Source organism: Lontra canadensis, unplaced genomic scaffold (assembly GCF_010015895.1).
Source record: "Lontra canadensis isolate GAN:19392208 unplaced genomic scaffold, GSC_riverotter_1.0 scaffold1, whole genome shotgun sequence".
Classification (NCBI taxonomy): domain Eukaryota; kingdom Metazoa; phylum Chordata; class Mammalia; order Carnivora; family Mustelidae; genus Lontra; species Lontra canadensis.
Window position 1 is genome coordinate 23,172,291 of NW_022630995.1, and position 12,623 is coordinate 23,184,913.

Consider the following 12,623-nt stretch of genomic DNA (forward strand, 5'->3'; position numbering starts at 1 on the left):
AAGCCCCATGTCTGGCTCCCTGCTCAGTGGGAAGCCTACTTCTCCCTCTGCCTGCTGCTCCCCCTGCTTGTGTTCCTTCTCTCGTTATCTCTATCATAAATGAATAAAATCTAAAAAAATAAATAAATAAAATAAAATAAAAAAGAATCGAGTTCTAACACATGCTACAAAATAGATGAACCTTGAAAACATGATCCTAAGTGAAATAAGCACAACACAAATGGGCAAATACAGTATGATTTCACTTAGATGAAAATCCAGAATAGGCAAATTCATAGAGACAGAAAAGGATATTAGAGATTTCCAGAGCCTGGGGAAGTAAAGTCAAGTGACTGGAGAGTTATTATCTAATAGATACAGAGTTTCTGTCTGGGGTGATGAAAAAAGTTTTGGAAATAGTGGAAACAGTACAGTTTTGGCTGTACAACATTGAGAATTCAATGCTGCTGAGTTGTACACTTTCAAAACAGTTAAGATGACAAAGTTCATGTTATATATATTTTACCACAATTAAAAACTTTGGGATGCTTGGCTGGCTCAGTTGGTGGAACTGGTGACTCTTTCTCTCGGGGTTGTGAGTTTGAGCCCCATGTTGGGTGTAGAGATTACTTAAAAATAAAAAATCTTTAAAACAAAACAAAAAAAGTTTTCTACACATCACAGCTTTAGAGACGACTGAAATCCAATATGTTCTCTATCTGTGATCCTTAAAGTAGAATCTGAGGTTCTCTGGTAGCTCCCAAGACCCTTTTTAGGGGTCTATAAGGTAAAACTTATTTTCATAAAACTTGAGAATTATTTGTTTTTTTTCATTCTACTATCTCACAGGTATACAGCAGTGTTTTTCAGAGTCCACAGGATGTGAAAGGTCAGGTAGTAAATATTTTAGATTTGCGGGCCACAGGGTCTCTGTCACAACTACTCAGTTCAGCCACTACAAAAAAGCCAGTCTTAACACAGTATGTAAACAGGTGTGCCTATGCTCCAATAAAGCTAAATTTACAAAAATAAGCAGTGGAGTACACTTGTCTCACAGACCTTAGGTTACCAATCCCTGGTCTAAAATGCAGCTGTGAATCTAGTATGAGAAAATGCATGTGTCACAACTGTTACAAGGCTTTACAAGGAGATGCTTCATCCCCATCTAATCACACTCATTAATACAACAGCTCTGAAGCTCTGAGAACACAGAGCTTTGAGAAGTGGTCTTCAAAGTGAAAGAGGAAAATACACATTTTAATCAAACAAACAAACAAACACAAAAGCGAAAGCACAGCAATCAGGCACCATTTAAACCTAAGTTCTACAAATTCCAATAAGCCCTGGGGGGCATCAATATGTTAAAGCATTAATGTTTATAATGAGGATTCGGAGTCATCGAGGAAATGCTTAATTATCTTCTACATACTTGTATTTAAAAAGGCAAAGAAATACATATTTTTTAAAAAGACTGATTCTACTATATCCGTCAGGGAGCGTGCATTTTTCACAGTCACCTACCTCTCAAGCGCTGGGTCTGACAGCCTTCTTTCCCATTCATTCCCTCTCCAGTGAATCAGCATATCCCTTTGGTCCTTCCTCTGTCCAACGTATCCTACCTCTTTACACCCACTTTGCTGTAGCTACTTAAGTTTGAACATGTGCATGTCCAGTGACCCACCAACCTCAGTCCTGAGAGTATACCCAAAGGAAATGCACATGTCTGTCCACCTACAGGTACTAGAATGTTCATCATAACTCTGTAAGAGCGCAAACTGGAGATGACCAAAGGCCCATCAACAATGGAAGGAGTACACGCAATGCAGTAGCAAGACCAAACAGTCTGCAAGTACGTACAACAGTATGAACGAATCTCACAAATATACTGTGGAAGAAAGGTCAGTCAGAAATGTATGATTTCATTTAAAAAATGTCCAAAAACAGGCAAAAGAAATCTCCATTTTTAATAGTTGGGACAGTTATTTCTGGAGCAGGGCTTACAACCAGGAGACAGCCCGAGAGAGACAGCTTTTGTTTCTTGATCTGGGTGTAGGTTATACATAGGTGTGTTCTATTTGTAAAAACTCACTGAGCTGTATACGAGAATATGGTACTTTTCTGTATATATTACAATTTGTTTTTAAAAATCTGTCCCAGCTTTCAGTAGTATTATACAGATCCTTAACTGAGTATATTCTTCATTTCAAACTTCTTTCTGGTCTTCCTGCCTCCGATTTTCACCCTCCTCAATATGGCCCAAATATAGTTATGAAGTTGATCCACCAGGAAGTTTTTTTTTTTTTTAAAGACTGCAGTGTGTGTGTGTGTGTGTGTGTGTGCGCGCGCGCTTAAAGATTTTATTTATTTGACAGAGAGAGAGAGCACAAGTACGCAAAGTGGCAGGCAGAGGAATAGGGAGAAGCAGGCTCTCTGCTGAGCAGACAGATGGATGTGGGGCTCGAACCCAGGACCCTGAGATCATGACCTGAGCTGAAGGAGCCGCTTAACCCACTGAGCCACCCGGGTGCCCCGAACAGTGTTTCATCTTAATCCCTCCCTTGTATTCATCCTATACACAGAAGGACCTTCAATGGCTCCCCCTGACTCACAGAACCAAGACTACATACAATCTCTAATTTTGCCTCACATTCAATATATCCTGTATGCCCCACTCTACCTTCCATGCCTTCTTCCCTCATCACCTCCCAACAACCTGTCAATCCTGTCAGATTGAGGCTACTGTGCCACGTGCATTCCTTTTTTTTTTTAACTTTATTTTTATTTTTTTAAGATTTTATTTATTTATTTGACACACAGAGAGAGATCACAAGTAGGCAGAGAGGCAGGCAGAGAGAGAGGGGGAAGCAGGCTCCCCGCTGAGCAGACAGCTGGATGTGGGGCTCGATCCCAGGACCCCGAGATCATGACCTGAGCCAAAGGCAGAGGCTTAACCCACTGAGCCACCCAGGCGCCCCACCATGTGCATTCCTATTTGTACATCTTCGTCTACAATTTTACCACCTATTATCTGTACCTTGAATTTGGCACTTCATCCAATATTACCATGTGATATCTCATACTGTCATTTAGTTTTCTATTGTGGATGTCTTCTTTTTTTTAAATAAGGTACAATTTACATACAATAAAATGCATGAACTGCTACTGTTCAGGTCACTGAATTTTTACAATCATATACGCACGTAACCACCACCAAAACACAGAACATTCCTTTACTTCAGAAAGTTCCCCTGACCACCGCTATACGCAATTTTCCCTTCCCCGAAGCTGAAAACTACTTCCTGAATGTTCATAAGTACAGATTAGTTTTGCCTCTCCTTGGTGTTATATACATACCTTCTGGTAATTAACAGTTTATATGTTCAGGAGAATGTAAAGGAGACTTTAAAGTAGAACAAAGGGGTGGCGTGGGAAGACCATGGCGACGCATCTCCTGGATTGCTCGTTCTCTGTCAGTAAAGAACAAGTAAGAGATTATACCAGAAAGTGGAATACAAAAGAAGCTGCTGTTATTGTTACTGGGTGACTAAATAACTTCTGAATTAATTAATGAGTATTTCTGTTAAATTTAAATCCTGCATCCTTATATAATCTTAAGTAGTGAATAAAAGATTTCAATTACAGTAATATGTATCATAAGAGACTGTTCAAAGCCTCACTGAATAGAGGTTTTCAAAGGTGGCTGGTTCCCTCCTCTCTCCTCCCGTCCTTTCCCACCTCCTCTTGCACATAAACCTAGCCTCCTCCTTCCTAACAACTCCCAAATATCAGAAGTGAAATCACTATTTTCTCTGTTATGCTAGAGTCCAAGTCAGCCCCACAAAGCATGGTAACTGTGTGGCTACCTCTTTTGTGCACTATTCAATCTCTGGCCTAGACTTTCTGCCTTATCAGATATCTTCAGTATCCAGGATTTCTACCTAGTTGGGTGTTTCACAAACTTTTTTTCATTATTAACCCCCTAAAGAAACTTTTTAAGATATTCCCTCCCCCCAAATTTTCTACCTCTCCCCATGAAATTTTAACATGTAGATACACTATTTATGTACTGAGTCCCCTTTACAGGGCTATAAACCATTGTAATACTTAAAGTTTTTTTGTCCCACTCTCTCTTCCCTCAAGAACCAATAGTGTTCCTTGGGGCGGTGTACAAATGTATAATCTAGTTGGATGGTAAGGAAAAAGAGACATGGTCATGCCAGCCAAGGTTTCTTTGAGGACTAGGGGCAACGGAAAAAGAAGAATTAATGGGGTCTTATAACCCTAGGCAAAAGAGGGCTTGATTTAGGGCCCTTGATTTTAAGAGAATTATCATTAGGAAATGGAAATCATCATGCATGTACAGTTTAGCACATTAAGAAACTACATCTTGGGGCGCCTGGGTGGCTCAGTGGGTTAAAGTGGATCCGCTCAGGTCACGATCCCAGGGTCCTGGGATCGAGCCCCGCGTCGGGCTCTCTGCTCAGTGGGGAGCCTGCTTCCCTTCCTCTCTCTCTCTGCCTGCCTCTGTGCCTTCTTGTGATCTCTGTCTGTCAAATAAATAAATAAATAAAATCTTAAAAAAAAAAAAAGAGACTATATTTTGCCAATTACAAGAAATTAGTAACATTGCTTTTATGACACTGATGCATTTCTTCATTTCTCAGACTTCATTTCTCTTTGAAATCATAAATATTGATTTCCTAGCAAATTTTGTCTATACTCCAAAGAGCACCTCACTCAAAGTTCTGATGCCAATGGATAATAAGAGAACTCAAAAAATTGACCTGATAAGCAATATAACCAACTATTTGAGAAAGAAATCTCAGGAATGTTGATGTCTATGGTATTAACATACCAAGAAAGAGTAACAGAAGAAAGGTAACTTGACAAGTGATTCTCAAATTAGATTTTGATTTTAGCTGTGAAAGCAGGTGTCTCTTTGTAACATTTGGGGATTCAAGTTTTCAACGTAACAAAGCAAAGGAACTGAAATATAAGTGAGTACGAAAATTACTAAGCTATAGGGAATATATTGTTTATAAGAGCATAGGATATAAAATTGGATCTGCCTTTCTTTCATTTTAATTAATTAACTGTAAGATTAATTAATTAAAGTAGTCTCCACGCTCAGTATGGAGCCCAGTGCAGGGCTTGAACTCATAACACTGAGATCAAGATCTGAGCTGAGATCAAGAGTCAGATGCTTAACTAACAGAGCCAACTAGGCGCCCCATTAAATTTTTTTTTTTTTTTTTAAATTCAAGTACAATTAACATACCTATGTTAGTTTCAGGTGTACCAGATCTACCTTGATTTTAGTTTTGGCTCCACCGTTTACTATTTGTGTGACTTTGGTTTCCTCTAATATAGGCATAATAATAGACTATTGGTATATGGTATCTGGCACATATTTATCAATTGTTCTTTTTTTTTTTTTTTTTTTTTAAAGATTTTATTTACTTATTTGTCAGGGAGCGAGAGAAAGAACACAGCAGGGGGAGCAGCAGGCAGAGCAAGAAGCTGACTCCCTGCTGAGCATGGAGCCCAATGTGGGGCTCAATCCCAGGACCCTGGGATCATGACCTGAGCTGAAGGCAGACACTAAATGGACTGAACCACCCAAGCATCCCTTATCCATTGTTCTTATGATCATCATCACTCTTGTGATGACCTATATTTAGAGATTCCTATTGGACCATATTGTCTGGGTTCTTGTAGAATCTTTACTAGCTTGCTGATTCCCTATCTATACTCTTTCAAATAATGCCCTAACTTTGCCCTGAGAAATCCTATAGAGAACATTGAGACAATACTTGCTACTTTATTTACCGTAAGGATATTATCTGCTACAACACGATGCCTTTCTAGGAATAAATAGCAGAAGAAATTTATTTTGTATGAATACTAAAAGGAAGTTATCTATTTTTAAGCCATATTAAATCCTTTTTGAAATAGGACAGGGAATAAATAAAAATACTGCTCAGTGCTAAGAATTTTTTCTTACCGTTCGTATCTTTCAGTTGAAATCTGCCTTTTCAGAGCATCGTGATCGGTTTGTAATTGTGTCACTTTAGCCCGAAGCATGGTGTTTTCCCGGCCTTGACTAGTTCTTAAAAACAAATTTTAAAAATCAAAGATATAAATAACAAATGTGTTGTTTTTTAGTCAAGTGCTATGGATTTTTGTTTTTGTTATTAATAAATACAAAAGAGGTGATACTTAAGAACAAAAAAAGAAAAGAACAAGATTTTTTAACACAAATTTTCTCAACTTCCTAAGCTTTTCTTTTCCTTCAGGAGCTTCTATTACTAAGTTTTCGTTTTCATTCATTCATTCATCTTACTTATTTAATAAACTTTTTTTTAGAAAAAGATTTTATTTATTTGACAGAGAGAGACACAGCAAGAGAGAGACACAAGCAGGGGTAGTGGGAGAGGGAGAAGCAGGATTCCCACTGAGCAGGGAGCCCGATGCAGGGCTTGATGTGGGGCTCAATGTGGGGCTCGATCCCAGGACCCTGGGATCATGACTTGAGCCAGAGACAGATCCTTAACGACTGAGCCACCCAGGCTTCCCTTTAACAAACATTTAAACTGAGCTTCCAGTATGTGCTGGGCACTGCAGCAATGGTGGAAATACAAATTTGAACAAGACATGAATTATAACATCAAGATGCAAAGCATCTTTGTTGACTCTTTCTAGACTCCTGCCTCAGAAAGATAAATATTTTTTTCCTTTTTTTTTTTTTTTAAGGTTTTATTCATTTGTTTGACAGACAGAAATCACATGTAGGCAGAGATGCAGGCAGAGAGAGAGAGAGGAGGAAGCAGGCTCCCTGCTGAGCAGAGAGCATGATGCGGGGCTCAATCCCAGGCCTCTGAGACCATGACCTGAGCCGAAGGCAGAGGCTTTAACCCACCGAGCCACCCAGGCGCCCCTCTTTTCCTTTTTTAAAAGAAGATTTTATTTATTTATTTGACAGAGAAAAAGCACAAGCAGGCAGAGCAGCTGGCGGAGGGAGAAGCAGGGTCACGGCCGAACAGAGAGCCTGACATGGGACTCAATCCCAGGACCCTGGGATCATGACCTGGGCCACACTCAACTGACTGAGCCACTCTTTCTCCCGAAAGAGAAAATACTTCTAACTCCTTTTAAAACTGTTCTGCTTGTACTATCCACTCTGGGTTTCTTCCCCTCTTCCATCAAGCATGTCCAAACCTGACCATCTAAAAGACACTATCATCAATCTCCAAAAAGGTGGTAACACACAGCCTTTTTGAAATCTTTTCCTAGTCCACAGCAAGAGAGATGGTTCTCCCCATCTTGCAACGCTTTCTCCTTTACTGACTCCTCTTTGTGCCTCAAATTTAGAAATTTTTCTCGAGTTCACTCATTCCCTTCCATGGGTACCATCTCTGGTGAAGACAGACAAATCTACATTTCCAAACACAATGTTTCTCCTGAACTAAACCCCTGAATTCCCTAAAGCAGCCATCATGTAAGTAAGATATTTTGGTTTTATACCGCCTTACATGCTCCCATCCCCCTCTCCCACCAAAAACTGAAAAATTATTTTTGACAAGCTGTTTTCTTTATATAGGTTGATTTATGCCACTTACAATTTGCTTTCTGAAAGGGTTAACTTCTCTTTAAGCAGCTGAATTTCTGTATCCTTCTCATGGGATGTTAAATGAGAATGAAATTCCTTATCTCTATTTGTAGCCAACAATGATTCAAGGTTTTTAATTGTATGTCTCTCACTTGACAGTTGTTTTTTTAATAGTTCTGCTTCTGATTTCACATTTTCTAATTCCGCCAAAACCTACAGGGAAAACAAATGAAGACTACTTCAGTACAATTTTAGGTTTACTCTGAAAAATTATTTGCAGAGCTATACACCCATCAGTTGTTTATTTTGGGTACCACTTAAAGATTTTGAACCACTTTTTTTTCAGTGTAAGAAAATCATCTTATTTTCAAGATAATTTTTGCTATTTTCAGTAAGGGCTTATTTGCTACAAGACCTATTCCAGCCCTCAAATCGTTTTTACTCACACTACCTTGTCAAGAGAGGGTCATTAACATAAAAATCCTATAATGTGGCCAATCTTATCAGCAAGGAAGCCCTTCTGATCTATTATGTATACTCTGACTACACAGTCGAGTCAGCATTGGAGCTTCTCAGTACCCGAAAATAAAGATACTACTAAATTTATGAAAATCAGAAACATGCTGGGTTGTTTAAAGTATTGCTTCAGTTTGAGAATGGGAAGTTCCAGCTAACAAAACTTTTAAAATTAAGACTTAAATACCTTGGGATTTTTTTTTAAAGATCTTATTTATTTATTTGAGAGAGAGAGAGAATACACACACTTGTGTGTATGAGGAGGTGAGGGCAATGGAAGAGGAAAAAGCAGACTCGCCACTGAGCAGGAACCCAACTTGAGGGCTCAGTTCCAGGACTTGGAGATCATGACTTGAGCCGAAGGCAGTCACTTAACCAACTGAGCCCATCCAGACACCCCTAAATGTCTTGGGAATTTTATCAGAAAAAACTACTCCATTTAGGAAGCAATGAATTGCTCAATCCTTCATTTAAATCTTACCTTCAAACAGAGAGAAGAAATGTACTGGGATATACTCCTATTCTGTAATAAGAAGACTCCTATTTTCCTAAACACCCATCTACTCCAAAATGGAGAGCACCTAATTTCATCACCATGTTTGCCAGAAAAATCCTGGCAAAGAATCTAGTTGTCAGAATCCCGTAGTCAAATGTAATTCCTTTAAGGGGAACAAATATATTGGGCAGTGCCTGATGAAGTAAAACAGTGAGAGGAGGGCCCAATAAAATAATGTGCTACAAAACAGTATCTTTTAAGATCTTACCCTCTCTAACTCCAGGCTTTTGGAATTCAGTTGTTGGGTCATAATGTCTTTGCCTGAATCAAGCTTAATGCAAAGTTCTCTGAGAGACGACAAATCATTCAACACTGCTGCTTTTGCATCTTCCTGATGTCTCAGCTCTTCTTCTAATCTGGACATGGCTTTGGCCATTGATGAGATCTGAGATTCATAAGCATGGTGTGCATTTATGTGCTGAAAGTAGAAAAAGAAACTGGTAAAAAGTTAAAATAACCCAATAATTTTAAAGGCTTGAGTCTGTGCAGCCGTGACCCCCCTTTATGGAAACATAAGAGCCAATTTTTGCATATTTTAACATACTCTCAGGAAGCTGTCTGCTATTTAAAGATGGGCTATTTAATGCTTAACCAAATGAATTGTATGTACTTATTAATCACAGTACCTAAGTACCTCATGTATATATTTGGAAGATGCAAAGATGAAAATTATTGTTTTAGGGTGAACAAGAGGGATCTTTGAAGTTAGGTTAATTTTATCTTTATCTTTATAAATTTTTATCTTTTTTTTTATCTTTATAATTTTATCTTTATAAATTGTTACAACACCCTTACAAGAAAAAGTAACATATATACTTCTCACTTCTCAGATGTCTTTAAATTTTAAATTTCAAAATGGAGTTTGCTTATTTTTTTTTTTTTAAAGATTTTATTTATTTATTTGACAGACAGAGATCACAAGTAGGCAGAGAGGCAGGCAGAGAGAGAGGAAGGGAAGCAGGCTTCCTGTTGAGCAGAGAGCCCGATGCGGGACTCGATCCCAGGACCCTGAGATCATGACCTGAGCCGAAGGCAGCGGCTTAACCCACTGAGCCACCCAGGCGCCCTGGAGTTTGCTTTAAAACGAAATACCTGAAGTCTTATTTAAATTTAATTCAACCTAACAGTAATACACAAGTTTATAAGATTTTAATAACTGAAATTATAAAGTTTGAAATACTGATATAGATCTTTTTCTAGAATAGTCTACATTTTAAGTTTCTCAATTTAAATTGAGTGATAAATACAAATTGATATAAACTCTACTCTAGACTTTAATAAGAATTCCATAGTTGAAAAATAAAATTATTTTAATAGCTACTAAGAAAAGAAACTGACATTAAAAATCTAACTGTGCTGTGAAGATTTAATAAATTCCAGTAATTGGAGAAAAGTAAATATTTGGATTTTCCAAGTTAATGAATTTAAAATCAAAGTTCCCCAAAATGAAATATAAATATGTAAAAGTCAGTTTTATATACCACATAAAAACATGAACAATGACATAGAACAAAAAAATTAAAAAATAGTTTCTTCTGAGCATTTTTCTGAAGGTTGAAAGCTTTCCTTCAGTTATTATATTCTTAATAGAAAAACTCAGAGAGACAGGGTAGTTCCTAGCCCTGCTGTCACCAATCACTGTAAATTACTGGGTGGTTTAAAACAACAGAAATTTCTTGTCACAATTCGGAAGGTTACAAGTCTGAAATCTAGCCGTCAGCAGAGCTGGCTGCTTCTGCAGGTTCTGAGAGAGAATCTACTCCATGCCTCCCTCCCACCTGCTGGTGGCTGCCAGTAGTCCTTAATGTTCTTGCCTTGTGGACACTTCGCTCCAGTCTCTGCCTCTGTCTTCATCTGGTGTTTTCCCTTATATCTTCTGCTCCGGATTTCTCTTACAAAGGTCACCAGTCACTGGATTATGGCCTGCCCTAGCCCAGTATGATCTCATCTTACCCTGATCATACATGCAAAAACCCTATTTCCAAATAAGGTCATATTCACAGGTGCTGGGGTATAGGATTTCAACATAACTTAAGGCTCCTAATTCTATCCACCCTTTATCTCCCCCAAGCTCTTGTCCTTCCTTTGTGCAAATACATTCACTCCATCCCAACACTCCAGCATCAATTCTAAGTCCAAAGTCTCATTTAAGCATCATCTAAATCAGATATGGGTAAGATTCTGGGTATGGTCCATCCAGGCGCCAAACTACTCTCCCTCCTGAGATCTGTGACACTAGTAAACAAGTTACTTGCTTCCAAAGACAATAGCGAAACAGAGACTAGACATGCCCACCCTGAATGGGAGAAAATAGAAGGAATGAAAGGGTTACTAGTCCAAAGTAAGTTTGCAACCAAGCAAGGGAAATTCCATTCGGTTTTAAGGCCTAAGAATAATTATCTGTGCCCAGTGGTCTGTCTTCTGGGCCTGCTAGAGTGGCCCCACCTTTTTGACCCTCAGCTATAGCCCCATCCTCTTGGCCCTCAGGGTCAGTGGCCCTGCACTCTGGAACCAAGGAGGTAACATCCCCTGGAGCTGTGGTGACAATCGCAGTACCACCAGCCTTGAGCTGCTCTTGGCAGCCAGGCTGGTCCTGAGCTGCCTCCAGAGACATTCTTCATTTTTCTCTAGGGAGAACACATATTTGTAGCTAAGTAACTCTACCAGCCTATTTTCTGCTGGGTAGGATCCCAGATGTTCAAAAGCCTTCCTTCATTTCACCTTGTTTTTGTCCCTGTCAGTACAAGCTGGCAGTATTCCTACTGAGATGACTGACTGGCTACATGAGTCACATACCTAATCTGTTCACAAAGAGACTGTGGAGCCACACTTGGTCCTATCTCCAAAGCATACTGTCTGGATAGGCTATGAATTTTCCAAATCATCAAGACCTGGTTCCTTTTCCCCCTGAATTTTAAGTCTAGTATACTTAACATTCAGTGTTTTATTAGTTTCAGATGTACAATATAGTAACCCAACACTTCTGTATATCACTCAGTGCTCATCATGGTAAGTGTACTCTAAATCCCCTTCACCTGTTTCACAGCACCCCCCACCTCCCCTCTGGTGACCATCAGTTTGTTCTCTAGAGTTAAGAGTCTGTTTCTTGGTTTGTCTCTTTTGTCTTTGTTCATTTGTTTTATTTTTTAAATTCCACATTTGAGTGAAATCATATGGTATTTTTCTTTCTCATTTTGCTTAGCATTATACCCTTTAGATCCATCCATGTTGTTGTAAACAGCAAGAATGAAAAGATTCGTTCTTTTTTATGGTTGAGTAATATTTCATTGTGTGTGTGTTAGTGTACACACATATATATACAATGTGTATATCTGCTTCTCCCCTGCTTGTGCTCAAAAAAAAAAAAAAAAACCTAAAAGAAAAAAAAGTTCTACTTTCCTCCCAAGAGTAGACCATAATTAATTAAGCCAAGTTCTCTGCCATTTTATAACAAGGATCACCTTTCTTTCAGTGTCCAATAACATGATCTCATCTACGATCTCACTAGAAGAAACATTAAGATTTCTGGAAAAATTCTGTTCTTGAAAATTTATGTATTTTGTAAATGACAGAAGTTGTGTCAATAGCTTGTCTTTCTTTTTTCTGAGCCCTTACTAGAATCCCCTCTAACATGAATCTTTCTACCAACAAGTTTTTCAAAGCAATCTGGGCTTTTCCGATCAAGCACCTGAAAATTCCTTCGGCCTATATCCATTACCAAATTCCAAAGCCACTTTCATATTTTTATGTTTGTTATAGTTTTCCTTAAGGAAAAAAGTATGGCAATTCCTGAAAAAAATCAAACATAAAAATTACCATGATTCAGCAATTTGACTGCCAGGTATATCCTAAAGAACTGAAAGCAAGGACTTTACTTTACTGTACATTCACGTTCAAGGCAGCATTATTCCTGGCGGCCACAGAGGAAAACAAATGAAACGTCCAATGACCGATGAATGGATA

At 38.6% G+C, this 12,623-nt stretch overlaps 1 protein-coding gene across 2 annotated transcripts in view; it reads right to left on the bottom strand.

Moving 5' to 3' along the window:
• The window catches only part of CEP135 (centrosomal protein 135), a 78,695-nt gene that overhangs the window by 5,015 nt on the left and 61,057 nt on the right, over positions 1-12,623 (bottom strand). For both annotated transcript variants that reach the window (XM_032851244.1, XM_032851245.1), the window contains exons 22-25: positions 8,869-9,078; positions 7,599-7,801; positions 5,984-6,088; positions 3,334-3,446 (exon numbers count right to left, since the gene is read on the bottom strand). In XM_032851244.1, the coding sequence (XP_032707135.1) occupies positions 3,344-3,446; positions 5,984-6,088; positions 7,599-7,801; positions 8,869-9,078 (621 nt within the window). In that variant the 3' untranslated portion in view covers positions 3,334-3,343. The remainder of the gene's footprint in view (positions 1-3,333; positions 3,447-5,983; positions 6,089-7,598; positions 7,802-8,868; positions 9,079-12,623) is intronic.